We start from the raw sequence: 17,362 nt of genomic DNA, 5'->3' as shown, positions 1-17,362 counted from the left end.
AGTCTGGACTTGACATAATGATAAATGAGGTGAATCTTTTTTTTCCCCCAAGAAACCAGGATTGGTGCATATTAAAAAGAAGGGGGAAAAAGACATTTCCATTTTAATATGAAATATAAAACATCCATTGTACAAAAGTAGATTTTTTCTGAAGCAAAGAAGGAGTAAAGATAAAGGCTACAAGAGAATGAATGAGGAGAGGAAACTAAGATAATGCAGTCAATAATCAGTTCAATGTATAGCATTATCCGCAGGGCCATCGGGCCAGCAAAGAGCAGAACTTTTTTAAAGTTTCCTATATGCATTTTAGTCTGCTCATTAGCATACCTTGCCTTTGAAACTCGTCAGAGTGGCTCTGACTGGCTGCAGTGACACCTGCTGGAGAGATGGGGAGGCCCAAGTTAATTGGTTCTTCATCTGCAAAACATAAGCTGGAAGCGCTGCTGGTTCCAGCTGTGTTTGGGTGCACTCCAGGCTGCTACCTGCATAATGTGGCTATTCCCAACTGCACAATATTAACTTACATACAGTCATTTAAAATTAATGCTGGAAACTTACTGGCCCATTCAAAGAAGCAGAGACTGTCTTTTTGCCCTGTGTTTGCATACTGCCTAGCAAAATGGTGTCCTGGCCAATGAGTGGGGTCCTCAGCACTACAACAATGCAAATAATAAATATTAAAGTAAATGAGAATCTCTTAGTTGCACCCTTTAGGCATCTGAACCTTTTTTCTTACTGCCCTCTAAGATAGGAGCAATTATTATTTGTCTTCCAGTAGTGTTAAAAAGCCCTAATTGGGATCAGGGCCCTATTGTAATAGGTTCTTTGTCTACAAATAGTAAGAGACAGTCCCTGCTCTAAAAACTCACAGCCATCTTATAATAACATGTAAAGAATTGCATTTTTAATACAATGGGCCCCAATGATATTAAACTTAATTCTTGGTCCAGGATATTGTCATATGTCACAAGGTGGGGCGGGGGAGGAGGCAAATGAATAACAGGACCTGAGAAGCTGACTGTCTATAGGCACTGAGGGTGTGATTCACAAAGATAGTTAGACATCTAAACCCATTGACTTCAATGGGAGATGGGCACCTAAGAATCCCACCCTGAGGGTACAAAACAGTGCAATGAAATGCAAAACAACCACAGAACAGTGGGATCACCCAAATTATATTGGGGCACTGGAAATTTTCAATGCTGTGAATGGATGGATTCACAATATCCTGGACAAAGTCTTCTCAACGGCACCATGGCATGAAGTGGCTTCCAGTTCTAGCAGTTTAGGGATCTGTGAGACTTAGCACTGTTGGCTGATCCAGATTTCTGATTCACTCCAGCCCTCTCAGGTGAAGCATGTTCCTCTGTGTGTGTTTGCATATGTGTGTGTGTGCACGCACATACGTGCACATATATGTGTGCAGGAACATCACTTCCGTCTATTGGGTAGCCTCAGGCCAGCTCATTTATGTGTCACAGGCCACAAGGCTAACAAAGAATACTTCTTTCAGAGAGGCAGCTGTGTTAGTCTGTATCACCAAAAAGAATGAGGCGTACTTGTGGCACCTTAGAGACTAACAAATTTATTTGGGCATAAAACCCACTTCATCAGATGCATGCGGTGGAAAACACAGTAGGAAAATATATATATACAGAGACCATGAAAAAATGGGGGCTGCCGTACTTGACTACTTGTACTTTTATAGGATCAGGAAGATCTATATGTGATGTCATGACATCCCAAACAGCTCCAGTGTGCAGCAGAGTAGCAACCCCAGAGAACGGATATTTTACAACACTATCTTTCCTTTAATAATATTTTCTCCTCTTTCCTTCCATGCTCCTATAGACAGGATGGATTACTATGAATACGATGATGAGCATGTCCCTCCAGAAGAGAACACCCCCGCCACAGACAGCGAATACTTCACATATCCCGACTGGTTCTACGAATACTTTGGCTACAATGGTATTAAAATAGGTGTTAGCAACTCAACATTTTTAAAGTATGTTGGAAGGTATCAGGGGTAGAAAACCCCAACCCACCATTCCAGTTCTAAGTGAGGCAAATCTTACTGTCTCACTCTCCATCTTACCTTATCCACCAGCCTCCTCTCAACATGTCTGCATCAAAGGAATTAGTTAGGAGGGTTTGCCTGCAATGTTCTCCTTTGTATTCCTCTTGTAAGGAGCCCGTGTTTTATCTCTTGGTTTTGCAGAACGGATTCTGATCATGCAGAACATTTCTGATTGCTATTACAAAAAGCCCCAGCTCATTTCTCTATAGACACTGTGAGATGTAATTGCTGCTTTCACAGAATGTATGTTCTGTAACCAAATGTAGAGCAGATTTTTTTTCTTAGTCACACATTATTTTCTATTTTATCAAACTTCAGTATAGCGAGAAAGTGCCTTGAGCCAGCTGCTTGGCACCACTTCAGTAGCAGAAAGGTGGGAATTCTCCTTGCATAGGAGAAAAGTAGATGGGGTAGAGCTGGGTTTGCCAGCTTTGAGCCATGAGCTGCTGGCTTCCCCTCCCACCACCTGGGTTTGTGGCTTCAGCAAACTTCACTCTAGTGATCCTCTGCTGGTGGATAGGCCCTGGGGACCTATAGCCAACCAGGTGTAGTTTAAAGCTGCACTGAGGCCTACACCAGAAACCTAAAGAGCTCCCAGATATCCCCAGGGTCTGAAGCAGAAAGAGAGCAACCCCTCCTTCGTCCCTCTACCCCCAGGTGCACTGCACAGAGATCTGGCACTCCTTTATCTCTAACCCTTTCTTTTCTACAGTGCACAGTAATTTAGGTGAGAATAAGTTTATGCAGGGCCTAGCTCAATGGGGTCCTTCTGAGTAAATAGTAAATAATAATGATTAAGGCTATGTTTTAGTCATGGGTATTTTTAGTAAAAGTCATGGACAGGTGACAGGCAGTAAACAAAAATTCACGGCCCGTGACCTGTCTGTTACTTGTACTATATACTCCTGACTAAAACTTGGTGGTGGGGGCAACTCAGGAGGGCAGCCCTGGGGGCACCACAGGTGCTGGGGATGGCGTGACCTGGGGAGGTGCCACAGGTGCTCAGGGATGAAGTCGCAGCTGGTGGGGGTGTGGGTATTGGGGGGGTTGTGGCCCAGGGTGTTGCAGATGCTGGGAGAGGTGTGGCCTGGGGGAGGTTCGTAGCCAGGGGGGCGTCATGGGTGCTGGTGGGGTAGGGGGGGCAGCTCCTGGAAGCAGCGACCCCAGCTCCTAGCTCCGCTCGACGTGCTGCCTCTGCTTTTCCCCAAGCCCCGGTTCTGCAACTTCCATTGGCTAGGAACCACGGCCAATGGGACTGCAGGGGCAGTGCTTGCAGGCAGCTCCAGCATGTGGAGCTAGGAGTTGAGGGAGGGGAGTTCCTGTCGTCCTTCTGGGAACCTCCACCCAAGGTAAGCACCACCCTGCACCCCAATTCCCAGCCCTGAGTCCCCCCACACCCAAATTCCTGCTGCTGGGAGGTGGGGGGACCCAAGACCAACCACTTCAGAAGTCACGGAGGTCACAGAATCTGTGACCTCTGTGACTAACATGGAGCCTTAATAATGATATATGACATCTGCAGGGGAATCTAACAACTACATTGCTCCTAGTGCCCAAACACTTCCACGCTTTAGTGAAGTCCTTTGTATCTGGAGCCAAACTCATTAGCTTGGGGTCATCTCTGGTTCCTAATGCATCTGGTCCCACAGGCCTTGAGCATTGGCCTGCTAAACCCAGGGTTGTGAGTTCAGTCCTTGAGGGGGTCACTTAGGGATCTGGGGCAAAATCAGTACTTGGTCCTGCTAGTGAAGGCAGGGGACTGGACTTGATGACCTTTCAGGGTCCCTTCCAGTTCTATGAGATAGGTATATCTCATATATATTAGGTAAAACCCCCATTGATTACAAGGGAAGTTTTGCCTGAGTAAGCGGTGCAGAACTTTGTTCAGTGCTGACTGGCTCACTGTTGTTAGGCATGCTTCTGTGCTTAGGAAGACAGCATCAGATTGCTTTGGAAGGGGGAACCTGTCAACTTTAGTTCAGGGTCACATTTTGGGGGTGATCTGACCTGGGGTTCCACCTGAAACCATATTAATCTCAGATGAACATGATCCAGAAACTATCTATTATCTAAACACATGAGATTGTTGAGACTCTTCGGGCAACGTCAAGCTAAGAGCCTAGCAAAAAGACGGTACTGTAGGGTGTAAATAAAAAGTCTCCATGCTCTCCTGGTAGATCCATGCTCGTCCAAGCCTTGCAAGAACAGTGGTGAGTGCAAAAGAAATAGAAATCGCTACACCTGCCTCTGCCCTATGCCGTATTCCGGGACTAGGTGTGAGAAAGGTAGGTGCTGCTTTCATAATTTCATTACTATTAAAGGAAGGAAAAACTCTAGCCAAAAAGCTCTAGAAAAATACATTGCCTTTGATTCACTTCTTAGAAAGCATCTGTTTGTGAAATAATCCAAAGGAACTGGTAAATGTGTGTCAGGTTTTAACTAGAGCTGGTCGACAATTTGTTGTTGAAATGTTCTAGGGGAATGTGGAAAGCAGGCAGGTAGGCAGACAGGCTTCTTGCTAGCTCACCCACCCTCATGACTTCTTGGCAGGGCTTCTTGGCTTCCCACCTGGCAAGTTGCTGGGGAGCCCAGGTTTCTAGGCTCCCTGGGGTAGTTTGGTAGCTGGCCAGCTCCTCAGGCTCCCAGGCAGGCAGCTGGTAAGCCACAAAATTCCATTTCAGTTCTTCTGAAATGGATTTTTTGTACCTTTTTCTTCCCGTGAAAAATTTCAAGATTTATTTTGTTGTTGTTCCGATTCCAAATGGAAAAAGAAATCCTAGTTTTGAAATTTGTCACAGGAAGGAAAATTCCATTTCTGCACAACTCTAGTTTTGAGGTTAGATGCTTAACAGGCAGTAGCACCCAAAGCCAAAGCTAAAAATGGCACAAGAGGTTCAAGTGAAAGTACATCTAGCCTGGTTTCTATGGGACTCAGCACCTGTTCAGTGAATACATGTATAAAATGCGAGCAATTAATCTTATCTTGCTTTTCTGTTTTATCTGGCTCCACCATAGTGAAAAACATGTGTGAAAGGAATAGCTGTCGTAAAGGACACTGCCTTATAATGCTAACTCCACCTTATTCTCAGTGCACTTGTAGACATCCCTACAAGCCACCATACTGCAACAAAGGTGAGAACAACATCAGAAAAAAACCCAAATGTTTATGTGTTCTGTAAGTGAGCATATCCTGCACTACCTGCTCACCCCAGAGAGATGGTCTCTCCAGGCAGAGTGAATCTGGCAGGATAGTGCTTGGGAAAGCCTATGTTTCCCATTGAATAGTATGTATTATGCATCTGCTCTGTGATGGACCCACCAAGGATGAGTCTGCTGTATCTCCCAGCTAAGGGACTAAGTCCCTTAGGGGAGTCAGTTACTGCCAGCCAGCTTCTAGCAGAATAATAGTGGTGTTTTATTCTTTAAATGTTGACAGCATCTTCGGCTTGCAAACCAAACCCATGTAAAAATGGAGGCATCTGTCTACAGCGGAGAATCAGATCAAAATTCTCCTGCCAATGTGCTGAACCCTTCAGAGGGAGGTTCTGTGAAATAGGTATGTCGAGATTTGCCTTTTTTTTCCCAAGGATGGGAAGAAGGTAATTATTAGGCTGCATTTGTCCAAAGCAGGGTTCAAGCCTGTAATCAGATTTAGTAGCGCTGCTCTCAGACCAGGAGCCCAAACACATATCCAGGGTAATCCCAGGCTCAGGAAGGTTTCAGAGGACTTCCTTAACCTATTGTAGGTTCTCTGTCCCCCCAGGTGACTAGTGATGGGACGTTCAAGTTTTAGCAACATTAACTCCCCACATTGCTGGGCAGACATAACCAGTTGTTGTAAGGTTTCCCAGGGCTTTTATCTGTGAACTTTCCTGTACAATTTCCCTTCCTCTTCAAAAAAAAATCTTTCCCAATTTTGTCTCTCTGGGGCCCCCTTCAGGATGTACCCACATGTTTTGGGGGTACACCCAGGCCAGTAAGGCATTTGGTCACTGTCTGCCTTGTACCTTTTGAGAGTTTTATGGCTGTGAAGCTTTGGTTCAGAACTCTGACCCCAACAGCCAGAAAGCCAACCACAAGACACATAGGGTTACAAGGCCGATGGTGACCAATCCCCTTTTTGGCCTGGGTGAGCCCCAAATGTCACAAAAGGGTTCCCCACTCTGATGTTCCCAAAACTGTGCTCCAGCCATTTCCCACTTCTAGAAGAGTGTGACTGAATGAGGGTGCAGGGGCACACATTTGTAAGGATAGGAGCGCAGGAATCGTAATGTCTCTCTATATGTATATTAAAGGCTTCAGACCAGCTCCACGCACATGGACAACCTTCTCATGAGCACTCCTCAATGCTATAATTCCTTCATTAACCTTTAACCCCTTCCTCTTGCCGGTGTGTCCATCCTTCTAGCATGATACCAACTCTGTGATCAGGTCTGTCCATCATGCTGGCACCCTCTGCTGTCCATGGCTCAAGTGGCAGGTTGCTACAGGAATGGATTCTGACTAGGTGCTGACTTTGTAATAATGGAAGCTCTCCAACTGTACTTTGCTGAGCTGTTTAGAGCATGAAGTCTCAACTTGGGAGTGGCAAATAGGTTTCAGGGGTTTGCAGTCATTTTCACTTTCCTGAAACTTTTTTCCATTGTAACTAGGTGTCACAGTATTGATATGGTTGAGAATGTGGGTGGCTTAAGATTCAGTTATTCCCACCTCCCTTGTCCAAGACTAAATTTGGTCTGGTGGCTCACAGCACCCAGGGGGAATCATACATCAAGCTTTTGCAATAGGCATGAAATTAACCCATGTTGTCCTTGGTGGATGACACATCCGCTGTGCAGGAAATGAGCAACAGGACGGACCTTTTCATATCAGCATTGTCTTCTTGTAGGACCAGAGGACTGTTTTGAACAGGATGGGCATGAATACAGAGGGAAAGTGAGTCAAACAAGGTCTGGGGAGACATGCCTTCATTGGAATTCTAACCTGCTCTTGGACGAGAGTTATAATGCATTTATGGAGGATGCTGAGTATTATGGCATCGGTGAACATAACTTCTGCAGGTAATCTATTGAAGCTACATGTGTAGAGGTCTCTTCTCACGAAAAATGTGCAGAACCCCCAATAATTTCAATGTGAGCAGCTCATAAGGAAGTACAGGGAAATCTCCAGAGGATGTAAAGATGCCATTGCCTCTCTACGCAACCTGCCTTTGACATAATGAGAGTGACAAGGTGGGTGAGGTAAAATCTTTTATTGGACCAACTTCATATGGTGACACACAGACTCTTCATATGGTGGACATTCTGGGGCACCCCTCTAAAGAGTTCTGATGCTCCTGTCCTGGAAGAGACCACTCTAATTTGCACTGACCTGGCCCCTAGCTACCCCCAGGGTCAGGAGGGTGGAAAAGTGGCAAAGAGTCACCTATGCCACCCATCACCTCAGGTGTGTTCCTTGTTAAAAATAAAAATAGCTTCTAGGGAAGCTTGGATCTTTACTTAGAGCATTAAGCTGATCTGTTATGCACCCTTAGTCCAATGGTTAACCTGTTCTCCTGGAGATTTCCTCACTCTGATTGGTGGATGTTGGAATCTGTTCCCTTCAGGAATCCAGACGGTGATGTAAAACCCTGGTGCTTCATCAAAACAGATAACAAGGTGAAATGGGACTCCTGTGATGTTTCACCTTGCTCAGCAACAGGTAGAGTGGAGAATAACACTGAACCTGCTCGGTGAGACTCAGAGGTGTTAAGGGCTTTCTTTTTGCCCTTCCCCGGGTTCTTGTCACGCAAACAGAAGACAGAAGACCAGAAGTCCGAAGTGCAGGCAATGAGATGATTATTGGGGAAATCAAGCAAACGTATAAATGGCTCTGTATGCCACAGAGCCTTTCCCGTGTCCCCCTCCCCTGTCTTAGTGGGCATAATTATACCTGTAGTGCACACCCTTGATCCCTCCTTATAATTTACGTCATGTTCTGTTTTGGAGGGTCTTGGGGCTTCAGAACCACCTCTTTTGTATCCCATGGGGGGAGTAAGGAGTGAGGTTGTGTTTCGGTCAGGGTCAGGCATTTCTTTGGCTTTTAGTGTTTCTTATACTTCCCCCTACCACTCCCCTCGCCTCTGCTGACTGGTTGCTTGACCTTATCTCAGGTGAACAATTGAATCAGAACAGTCCTTCAAGTGTGCGCTTGTATATTAAACTCCCACTCTACCCAACACTTTAATTCTATTTCTTAGCTCTTTTTTACCCCATCTGCTTGTGGGCAGATGTAACACACAGTGTTTTTGTTCTTTGTTCACATATATTTACTAAGAATATAAAAATATCAAAAGTCAAATGGGCAAACAAGACCCAAAATTCCGTCTCAGGCAAAACTTGCTCCTAAGCTTCCAAGAAGCTCTGACAGCCAATCACCACTGCTGAACAGTGCTGTAGGTGATCCTCCAAGTGGCTTCTACAGTACGTCTGGCAGGATTTCCAATGTTGCTCCCAGACCAGGTCTCCCCTGTAGTGTGTCATAACACTTACAGTCCTATAACTGTGCCAGACATTCCCAACATGGATTGCCTTGTCCATTCCTGAGATTTATAATCATTATCGCAAGTTCAGTCTATGCCTGTAGCAAGTTCAGTCTTATGTCGCCCCTGCAGAAAAGACTCCAGTGAGTACAGTTGCCCCAGCTGTTCTTCCTACAGTGAGTAAGACATTCAATGTGTGTGGACAGCCAGAGGCTGAGAGAATGCTCAAAAGGATTTATGGTGGGGCCAAGACCATGTCTGGCAAACATCCCTGGATGGCATCTCTACAGAGCAAGCGTTCATTGGGGCCCCCTATGCCAAAGGGACACTTCTGTGGAGGAGCTCTGATTGAACCATGCTGGGTTCTCACCGCTGGACACTGCATTCAGTAAGTGCATTACCTGCATCCTGTCAAGCATGAAAAAAATCACATAAAAGGTATTTGGCTGAAATTTATCTACTGGAAACCATTGCTAACAAAATGCCAGATTGAATTTTTTTGTTGGAAAACATCAATGTCAGCAACATTTTCTGATTAAGCAGCAAAGAGTCCTGTGGCACCTTATAGACGTATTGGAGCATGAGCTTTCTTGGGTGAATACCCACTTCATGTGATTAGTGTTTTTTAATGGGAAAATTCCAGACAAGGCATTTCAATTAAAAGTGTCAAAATTTTCATTTTGATATTTTAGTGGACGTTTTTCTGAGCTTCCCATTCCATTAAAATGCTTGATATTTTGATTTTTTTTTTCCGTTCAGTTTCAGGATAGAAAAGAAAAGTCAAAATATCAGAAGTTCCTGCAGGATGGGATTTCTGTGTTCTGAAATCCCATCCTGGGATTATAGAAATCCCAGGATGGGATCTATAGCATTATAGAAATATATGGTGTTGTAGCCATATGAGTCCCCATTGGAGAGACAAGGTGGGTGAGGTAATATCTTTTATTTGACCAACTTCTTTTGGTGAGAGAGACAAGCTTCTGGGCTTATACAGAGCTCTTCTTTAGGTCTGGAAAACGTACTCAGAGTGTCACAGATAAATACAAGGTGAAACAGATTGTTCAGCATAAGTAGTTAACATGTTTCAAGGGACCATTCGAGGTAATGTAGCCCGGTAACACCCCTCCAGTCATAGGGAGGAAGGGAAGCGGGCATGAGAAAGACAACTGCTGGGGGCGGGGGGAAGGGGGTTGTTAATGGGTTATAGATTGTTATAACAACTCCTTATAGAAATGCTGAGTATGTTTCCCACACCCGAAAAAGAGCTGCATGTAAACTCAAAAGTTTGTCTTTCTCACCAACAGAAGTTGGTCCAATAAAAGATATTACCTCACCCACCTTGTCTCTCTCATTGAAAGATGGAGTCAGATCCCCAGCTAGTGCAAATCAGCATTAACTTCAATGGAGCGACACCACTTTGTCAGCTGAAAGTAAAATCCTAAGAAGTTACTTAGGACTCGTATTGGGGGTTGCCAGGGAATGAAGAATGAGACATTAAAGGAATGTTGTTACCAGAGAGTTATAAAATCACAGAAAATTTAGATCAAAAACACCTATTAAATCATCCAGTCCACTTCCCTCCCACTGCATGAGTGTCCCAGAAGCTCATTAAAACACATGTTGTCCTTTTCACACCTTTGCTGCAGTTGCTCAAAGAGAATCTGACTTCTGCTTCCAATCAAACCCTAGTTAAGTTGAAACAAGATTATACCATGTGTACAGTATCCTACAGAAGGGGCTGTGAAGTGAGATAGAAGGGAAGAGAGAGGATATTTTTACATGGAAAATAGGGAATTCCACTTCTAGAGCCAGTACATAAATCGACTTTCTTCTCAAATTGGATTAAAGTTCAGAGGAGTCAGTTTCTGCTTAATTTAGCTGTGGTTAGTATTTTTATTAAGATCACATGCTAGCGAGTAGCTGTATACAGGAGGTTAAAAGGATATTATAAAAACGTGTACTGGGTGTCCCCCTAAAAGGTGTTACCTATGAAATGCTCTCCTCCCTCCTCTTACTCCTATGTAGTGTAGATAAGGCAGTTGGCTGACGTGTTGGTATTTTTATCACATCTTGCTGTGGGACTGATTCAAGCCTTCAGTTAATGCCTTGGGGAAATGTTATCAGTGTCTGAAGGGGTCCCCTATCTGAGAGTTTTCAGCATCTGCTGGAGGAAAAGAGGAGGAATCTAGCAAAGCTTTCTGGTGGTTGAAAGGAAAGTCCTCTGAAGACCTGGGGTTGGGGGTCGACCATATAACATGTGACACCACCTGCCATGGTATAAGGAAGAAAGCAGTGAGAGCTCTAGAACAGCATTCTGTGATTTTTGCCTGCTGTTGCTAAACACCAATTAGCCTCTGCCTGGAATACTAGAGTTCGTTTTTGGAGGAGCTTATGCCTCGCGGGTGTGTAGAAATCTCTAGGTAGGGAACGTTTGGAGATGACTTGCTCAGCATTCTGACTGCCTGCAGTCTAAGCAGGCCTGCTGGTGGGGGTGAGGGGCAAAGTGGGCAATTGCCCAGGGGCCCAAGCGATTTTGAAGGGACTGGCCCTTGGCCCTTTTAAATCACCCAAGTAGACCGCAGGGTTCTTAGGCGCACGTGACCACTCTGGGCCCCATGGGCCGGTGCAGTTGGCCAGCACGGTCAGTCCCAGAAGTGACAGGTTTGTCACTTCCACCCTGGGCCCCACCCCCCTTTAGGCATTGCTGTCAGTGGGCCTGATTCTAAGCACCAGAGCTAAAAAGTTCAGCAAGTGATTTGCTTTATTTATTTTTTTCTTCTTAGATTTCAAGCAGACAACCTGCAAGTGTTCCTTGGAAAGCGAGACCTGGAGAGGACAGAGTACCATGAACAAAAATTTGATGTGGAGAAAATAATTCGTCATGGACATTACAAAGAAAGGAACGATATTCCATTCAATGATATCGGTAAGCTCCCACAGTGTTGCAACACGCGTGGCAAAGTCTTTGACGAGGCATTGTTGGATGGACCTTTTCACTGATGAAAACTGAGGTGCGGTTTCTATGGGCTGCACCTCTCTGTGGGGCTGATCCTGCTCTCACTGAAATCAACAGCAAAACTCCTGCTGACTTCAATAGTGCAAGGACAGGTTCTGGATAAAATGAAGCCAGTGTGTGATTATGTACAGTATAGACATTCTAGATTTTCAGGATGGTTACATAAACAAGTAGGTACAGAGTAGAAGAGGGCAGCATCCAGCAACAGGTACAGATAGTAGATCCATAGACTCTAGGACTGGAAGGGACCTCGAGAGGTCATTGAGTCCAGTCCCCTGCCCTTGCCGTTATGGCATTTGCACAGTGCACATTTGTACATTGTAGACTGATAAAGTTGAAAGGTGATTAAAATTAACGAAGGTTTTCTTTGTTACCCTGTGTACAGCTTTGCTTAAGCTGAAGCGAGTTGACGACCATTGTGCTCTAGAAACAAAGTACGTAAAAACTGTGTGTTTGCCCAATGCTCCATTTCCTGATGGAACTGAATGTTACATCTCAGGATGGGGAGTTACTGAAACAGGTAAGATATTTGATGGTTGGCTGATCTCAGTTATATCCATGTTAGCATAGAGTAACTCGCTCTCAGCAGAGTTGCTCTGCAATTCCCTGGATCAGAATCTAGACCCTCGTACTTAAAATTCAGATTAAGCAAAGAAATTTAACCAAAAACTAAGCATGTGTTAACCTGCCTAGGTAAAATAAGTATTGACTTGAACCTTTATCCAGTATCCAAACCTTTCTGGGAAACCTGAAACAATTCATTAACCTTTTTCTTTGCCACCTGACACAGTGCTTCTTGGCTTCATTCAGAGCCAAAAATAGAAACAACAAGGTACCGTGAATGAGGTGATGCTTTACTTACAGTATTTCCAGACAGGATCAGGTACTGGAACCCTTGCAAGTTTTCTGCACCCCTTAAGCTTTTGATAAGCAGCATCTAGATTTGTTTGATGCTTCTACAAATCAAACATCCAAATCATTTCAAGTTCAAGTAATTCTACCCAAAACTTTTCTGCAGCCGGTAACTCTGAGTGGGAATTATGTTTAAAAAAAAAAAAGATAATGGCAATTTTCTGAAAAATGTATTTTCTTATGTTCTGATTGATGTGTTGCTGTAAAGTAACAGAAGGCCAATGTTTCATTCAGGATTTGCAACTGATAGTCTGATATGACACATAGGGCCAAAATCTGTTGATGTAACTCCCGCTGAAGTCAACAATAGCAAATCATGCCCATTTGTTCAGAATGCGCCAATAGAATGTAATGGATCGTTTAAAAAAAATCTAAATTGAAGAGTTCTTCTAATTTTTTTTTATTTAGAAAACCAATTACATTATAAGTGTTCCAATTGGCTCCCTTTCTCTGAAATCTCTGAACAGAGCTACTATTAGCATTTCAGGAAGTCACTGAGACAGTGAAATGTTTCCTGTAACTCTGGAGTAAGACCAAACTTATAAACCACATAAAGTACCCTTAAGTAGCTTCAGATGTAATGCTTTGAATTGGCGGCTATCACCTTTCGAGATATGTTATGTCTTTAGAGTCCCATTAATTATCTTCTTTAAATATTGTATGATTTTTACCTTCTTTGTCTTTCTCACTATTTTGTGCGTTGAAAAATATATAGTGGCTTGATTTTCAGAAGTGCTGAGCACCTAGAAATCTGATTGAAGTCAATGGAGGCCGCAGGTGATCAGCACCTTTGAAAATCAGGCCATTGAATGCCACTAGCAAATGTGTAGATGCAATGACCAAATCCTGTAGACCTTCCTCTTCCTCTAGTCAGGCAAATCTCCCAGTGCCTTCAATGTTCTGAGTGAAGTTCCCAGGCACGGGCTTTAACTAAAATTTGTATAATTTCAGACAGACCCCCCCTCACTCCATCCAAATTACAAACAAACTCATAGATTAAAAACATAACATGAAGTGGGGAAAGGGAAGGTGACTTTCCGCATTTTCCTGGCACACATCTTGTAGGTGAAGGATCTCGTCAGCTGCTAGATGCCAGAGTAAAGCTGATCTCCAAGACACGGTGCAATGCACGGTGTGCATATGATAACAAACTGGATGAAAGCATGCTTTGTGCAGGAAATCTGCAGGCACCAGGAATTGATACTTGTCAGGTCGGTTGCTTTTTCTGTATTTGAACATTAATTTCTCTCTTTTAAAAAAATCATGTAAATAGTCAGGCTGTGCAGAGTAATGCCTCTGGCAGGATACTACATACGTATCTGTTTCTCCCATCAACACATTAAAACAGCCGCCTTCTTTCTTTAGCATGATTTGAGAGACATATTCCTACAGTTAATGTCCTCACTATCAGTGACAAAGATGGTTTAGAGGTTCCATTGGAAAAGTTCCAAAGTTCAGATGTTTACCCAGAACTCTTCTTAATGCATATACCTTCTAATCTTTTTTTTCTCTCGCTCTTCTCAAATCTATCAGATTCTTCTTTGTCATGAGCACCAGCCCCCCCCCCCCCAACTTGATCTTCCTCATCAGATCTCATATTCATGGGGGAAGTTAGGACTGATTTACTCTGTTACTCTGGTGTAAATCTGAAGCCGCTCCGGAGTTGAACTATTGTAATACAGCAAAACCTGGCTCAATATGCCTTTGGGGTTTTTTCCATAAACCTTTAAATGAAAATAACAAAATGAAAGATGGGTCCACCTCCCTTTTACAGATGTTTTGATACACAAGCTGAATCTGCCCGTATAGTTATGATCCAAGATTATGACCAAAATGCCAAATGAATTCCATTCATGGCTCTGGAAATGTCATGTGAACTTGTGAGATTTCTGCTAGTTTGAGCCAGAACTTCACAAGAACAATTTGAGTTTTCACTGTCATTTTACCAGAATCCAGAGCGGTGTCCTAAACCTAATCAGGATCTAACCGGAACCTCCTTAGCACATCTATATAAAAAAAATCATTCAAAACCTTAAAAGCTTGTGCTTGAGAGAGAAATTTTGTTGCTGGGCAACATTTTGCTTTATTTTAGAATGCAAAGAATGGCTTTTTATTTCTTCTCTCCTCAGGGAGATTCTGGGGGTCCTCTAACCTGTGTACAAAATGGTTCCTATTATGTCTATGGAATTGTGAGCTGGGGCGAACAGTGTGGTTTAAAAGATAAACCAGGAGTTTATACCCAAGTGACAAGATTCCTCAATTGGATTAAATCAAAAATTCAGCAGGAGCCCAGTTCACGCGAGTAAGCAACACTTTCTGGAAAGGCAAATGGTAAACCTGAGAAATTTAATTTTCTTTATTCCCTCCTCCTCCAACATTATTGATGGCACTGTGACCATGACAACATATCCAAGATGGTGGTGGCTATAGAGAAAATAGCAATAGCTGCAGCTTCAGACCTCATGCATCAACACAAATTTCAATCTCTGGTGAACAGTACCAATGTATGTATGTAAGATTTTGCTGAAAACTGAAACTCCCGTAGGTTCTTTTAATGTCTTTACAGTGATTTAAAGGGCCTAATCCAAAGTCTGCTGAAGTCTTTTGGTGACTCAGATATAAGGAACAAGAGCTACTCTGCTTTGTCCAAAATCAACTAGACAGTCAATTTCTTATTTTCTTCTGAGATTTTTGTCTTGTAAAACACTTAGCCATGTAAAGCTGTTCACATGCAAAAGTATTCCCAGTGACGTCACTGCTACTATGCACATGCACAAAGTTATTCAGGTACATGTGTTTGCAGGCTCAGGGCCCAATTTGTGTATCTCTGTCTGTCAGCAAAAGGATGTAATATATATATATATATATTTTTTATAGAATATCAGGGTTGGAGGGGACTCAGGATGTCATCTAGTCCAACCCCCTGCTCAAAGCAAGACCAATCCCCAGACAGATCTTTACCCCAGTTCCCTAAATGGCCTCCTCAAAGGACTGAACTCCCAACCCTGGCTTTAGCACGCCAATGTGAAAACAACTGAGCTATCCCTCCCCCCTTCTATAATGTAAAAAGACGGTTACTCACCTTTGTAACTGTTGTTCTTCGAGATGTGTTGCTCATATCCATTCCAGTAGGTGTGTGTGCGTGCCGCGTACACAGCCGTCGGAGAAAACTTTTACCCTAGCAACACTCGGCGGGTCAGCTGGGTGCCCCCTGGAGTGGCGCCACCATGGCGCCGCATAAATACCCCAGCCGACCCGGCCACCCTTCAGTTCCTTCTTGCCGGCTACTCCGACAGTGGGGAAGGAGGGTGGGTGTGGAATGGATATGAGCAACACATCTCGAAGAACAACAGTTACAAAGGTGAGTAACCGTCTTTTCTTCTTCGAGTGATTGCTCATATCCATTCCAGTTAGGTGATTCCCAAGCCTTACCTAGGCGGAGGGGTCGGAGTGAGACGTGGCAGCCTGGAGTACTGCCGCCCCAAAGGCTGCGTCATCTCGAGAATGTTGTACCAACGCATAGTGCGAGGCGAAAGTGTGGACCGATGACCAGGTCGCAGCACGGCAAATCTCTTGGATGGGCACGTGCGCCAGGAAGGCCGCTGAGGAAGCTTGAGCTCTGGTAGAGTGCGCCGTAAGGCGTCCCAAGGGAACATGAGCTAGCTCGTAGCATGTGCGAATACAGGCAGTTACCCAGGAGGAAATCCTCTGGGAGGAGACTGGCAGACCTTTCATCCGCTCCGCAACCGCCACAAACAGCTGCGGAGACTTCCGGAAGGGCTTGGTTCTTTCAATATAGAAAGCCAGCGCTCTGCGCACATCTAAGGTGTGTAGCTGCTGTTCCCGCCGAGAAGCATGAGGCTTCGGGAAGAAAACCGGGAGAAAGATGTCCTGGCTAGTATGGAAGGCAGACACCACCTTAGGGAGGAACGCCGGATGAGGTCGCAGTTGTACTTTGTCTTTATGGAAGACAGTATACGGAGGGTTCACAGTGAGGGCTCTGATCTCGGAGACCCGCCTGGCTGAGGTAATAGCCACTAGGAAGACCGTCTTCCACGATAGGTAGAGGAGCGAGCAAGTCGCGAGTGGCTCAAAGGGCGGTAACATAAGCCTGTTTAGGACCAAGTTGAGGTCCCAGGAGGGGGCAGGGTGACGAGCGGGGGGATAGGTACGCTCCAGGCCCTTAATGAACCGAGAGACTACTGGGTGAGAGAATACGGAATGACCACCCTCTCCCGGATGGAAGGTGGATATAGCTGCCAGGTGCACCTTCAGAGAGGAAGTCGCCAGGCCCTGCTGCTTAAGGTGCCAGAGGTAGTCTAAGGTCGTGGGATCGATGCCTCTAATGGAGAAACATCCCGAGACGCGCACCAGGCTGTGAAGCGCGTCCATTTGGCGACATACGTCCGACGGGTGGAAGGCTTCCTGCTACTAGGAGAATGTGCTGTACCGGAGCGGAACAGCACAACTCCTCAGCGTTCAGCCATGCAGGAGCCACGCCGTGAGGTGGAGGGCCCGCAGGTCCGGATGACGAAGCCTCCCGTGGTCCTGTGTGATCAGGTCCGGGATACAGGGGAGGGGAACCGGAGCGGCCACTGACAGATCCAGGAGGGTGGTGTACCAGGGCTGCCTGGGCCACGCAGGCGCGATCAAGATCAGATGCGCTTTGTCCCTGCGGAGCTTCAGCAGGACCCTGTGCACCAGAGGAAACGGAGGGAAGGCATAAAGCAGGCGTGGTTCCAGGGCAGAAGGAACGCGTCCGTTATCGATCCGGGGGAGAGGCCCTGGAATGAGCAGAACTCCTGGCACTTCCTGTTCGAGTGGGAGGCGAACA

The 17,362-nt window shown here is 45.0% G+C and overlaps 1 protein-coding gene across 1 annotated transcript in view; it reads left to right on the top strand.

Annotated features, from left to right (window-relative positions):
• Positions 1 to 14,834, top strand: part of HABP2 (hyaluronan binding protein 2) — a 44,021-nt gene extending 29,187 nt beyond the window's left edge. Inside the window, exons 3-13 of the mRNA XM_032775166.1 lie at positions 1,852 to 1,971; positions 4,258 to 4,365; positions 5,096 to 5,212; positions 5,517 to 5,636; positions 6,969 to 7,140; positions 7,686 to 7,780; positions 8,733 to 8,988; positions 11,384 to 11,526; positions 12,002 to 12,136; positions 13,594 to 13,739; positions 14,658 to 14,834. Coding sequence (XP_032631057.1) covers positions 1,852 to 1,971; positions 4,258 to 4,365; positions 5,096 to 5,212; positions 5,517 to 5,636; positions 6,969 to 7,140; positions 7,686 to 7,780; positions 8,733 to 8,988; positions 11,384 to 11,526; positions 12,002 to 12,136; positions 13,594 to 13,739; positions 14,658 to 14,834 — 1,589 coding nt within the window. The remainder of the gene's footprint in view (positions 1 to 1,851; positions 1,972 to 4,257; positions 4,366 to 5,095; positions 5,213 to 5,516; positions 5,637 to 6,968; positions 7,141 to 7,685; positions 7,781 to 8,732; positions 8,989 to 11,383; positions 11,527 to 12,001; positions 12,137 to 13,593; positions 13,740 to 14,657) is intronic.
• Positions 14,835 to 17,362: the final 2,528 nt, after the last annotated feature.

The sequence above is a fragment of the Chelonoidis abingdonii genome, chromosome 15, assembly GCF_003597395.2.
Source record: "Chelonoidis abingdonii isolate Lonesome George chromosome 15, CheloAbing_2.0, whole genome shotgun sequence".
NCBI classification, from domain to species: domain Eukaryota; kingdom Metazoa; phylum Chordata; order Testudines; family Testudinidae; genus Chelonoidis; species Chelonoidis abingdonii.
This window is presented reverse-complemented; position numbering and strand designations above follow the sequence as displayed.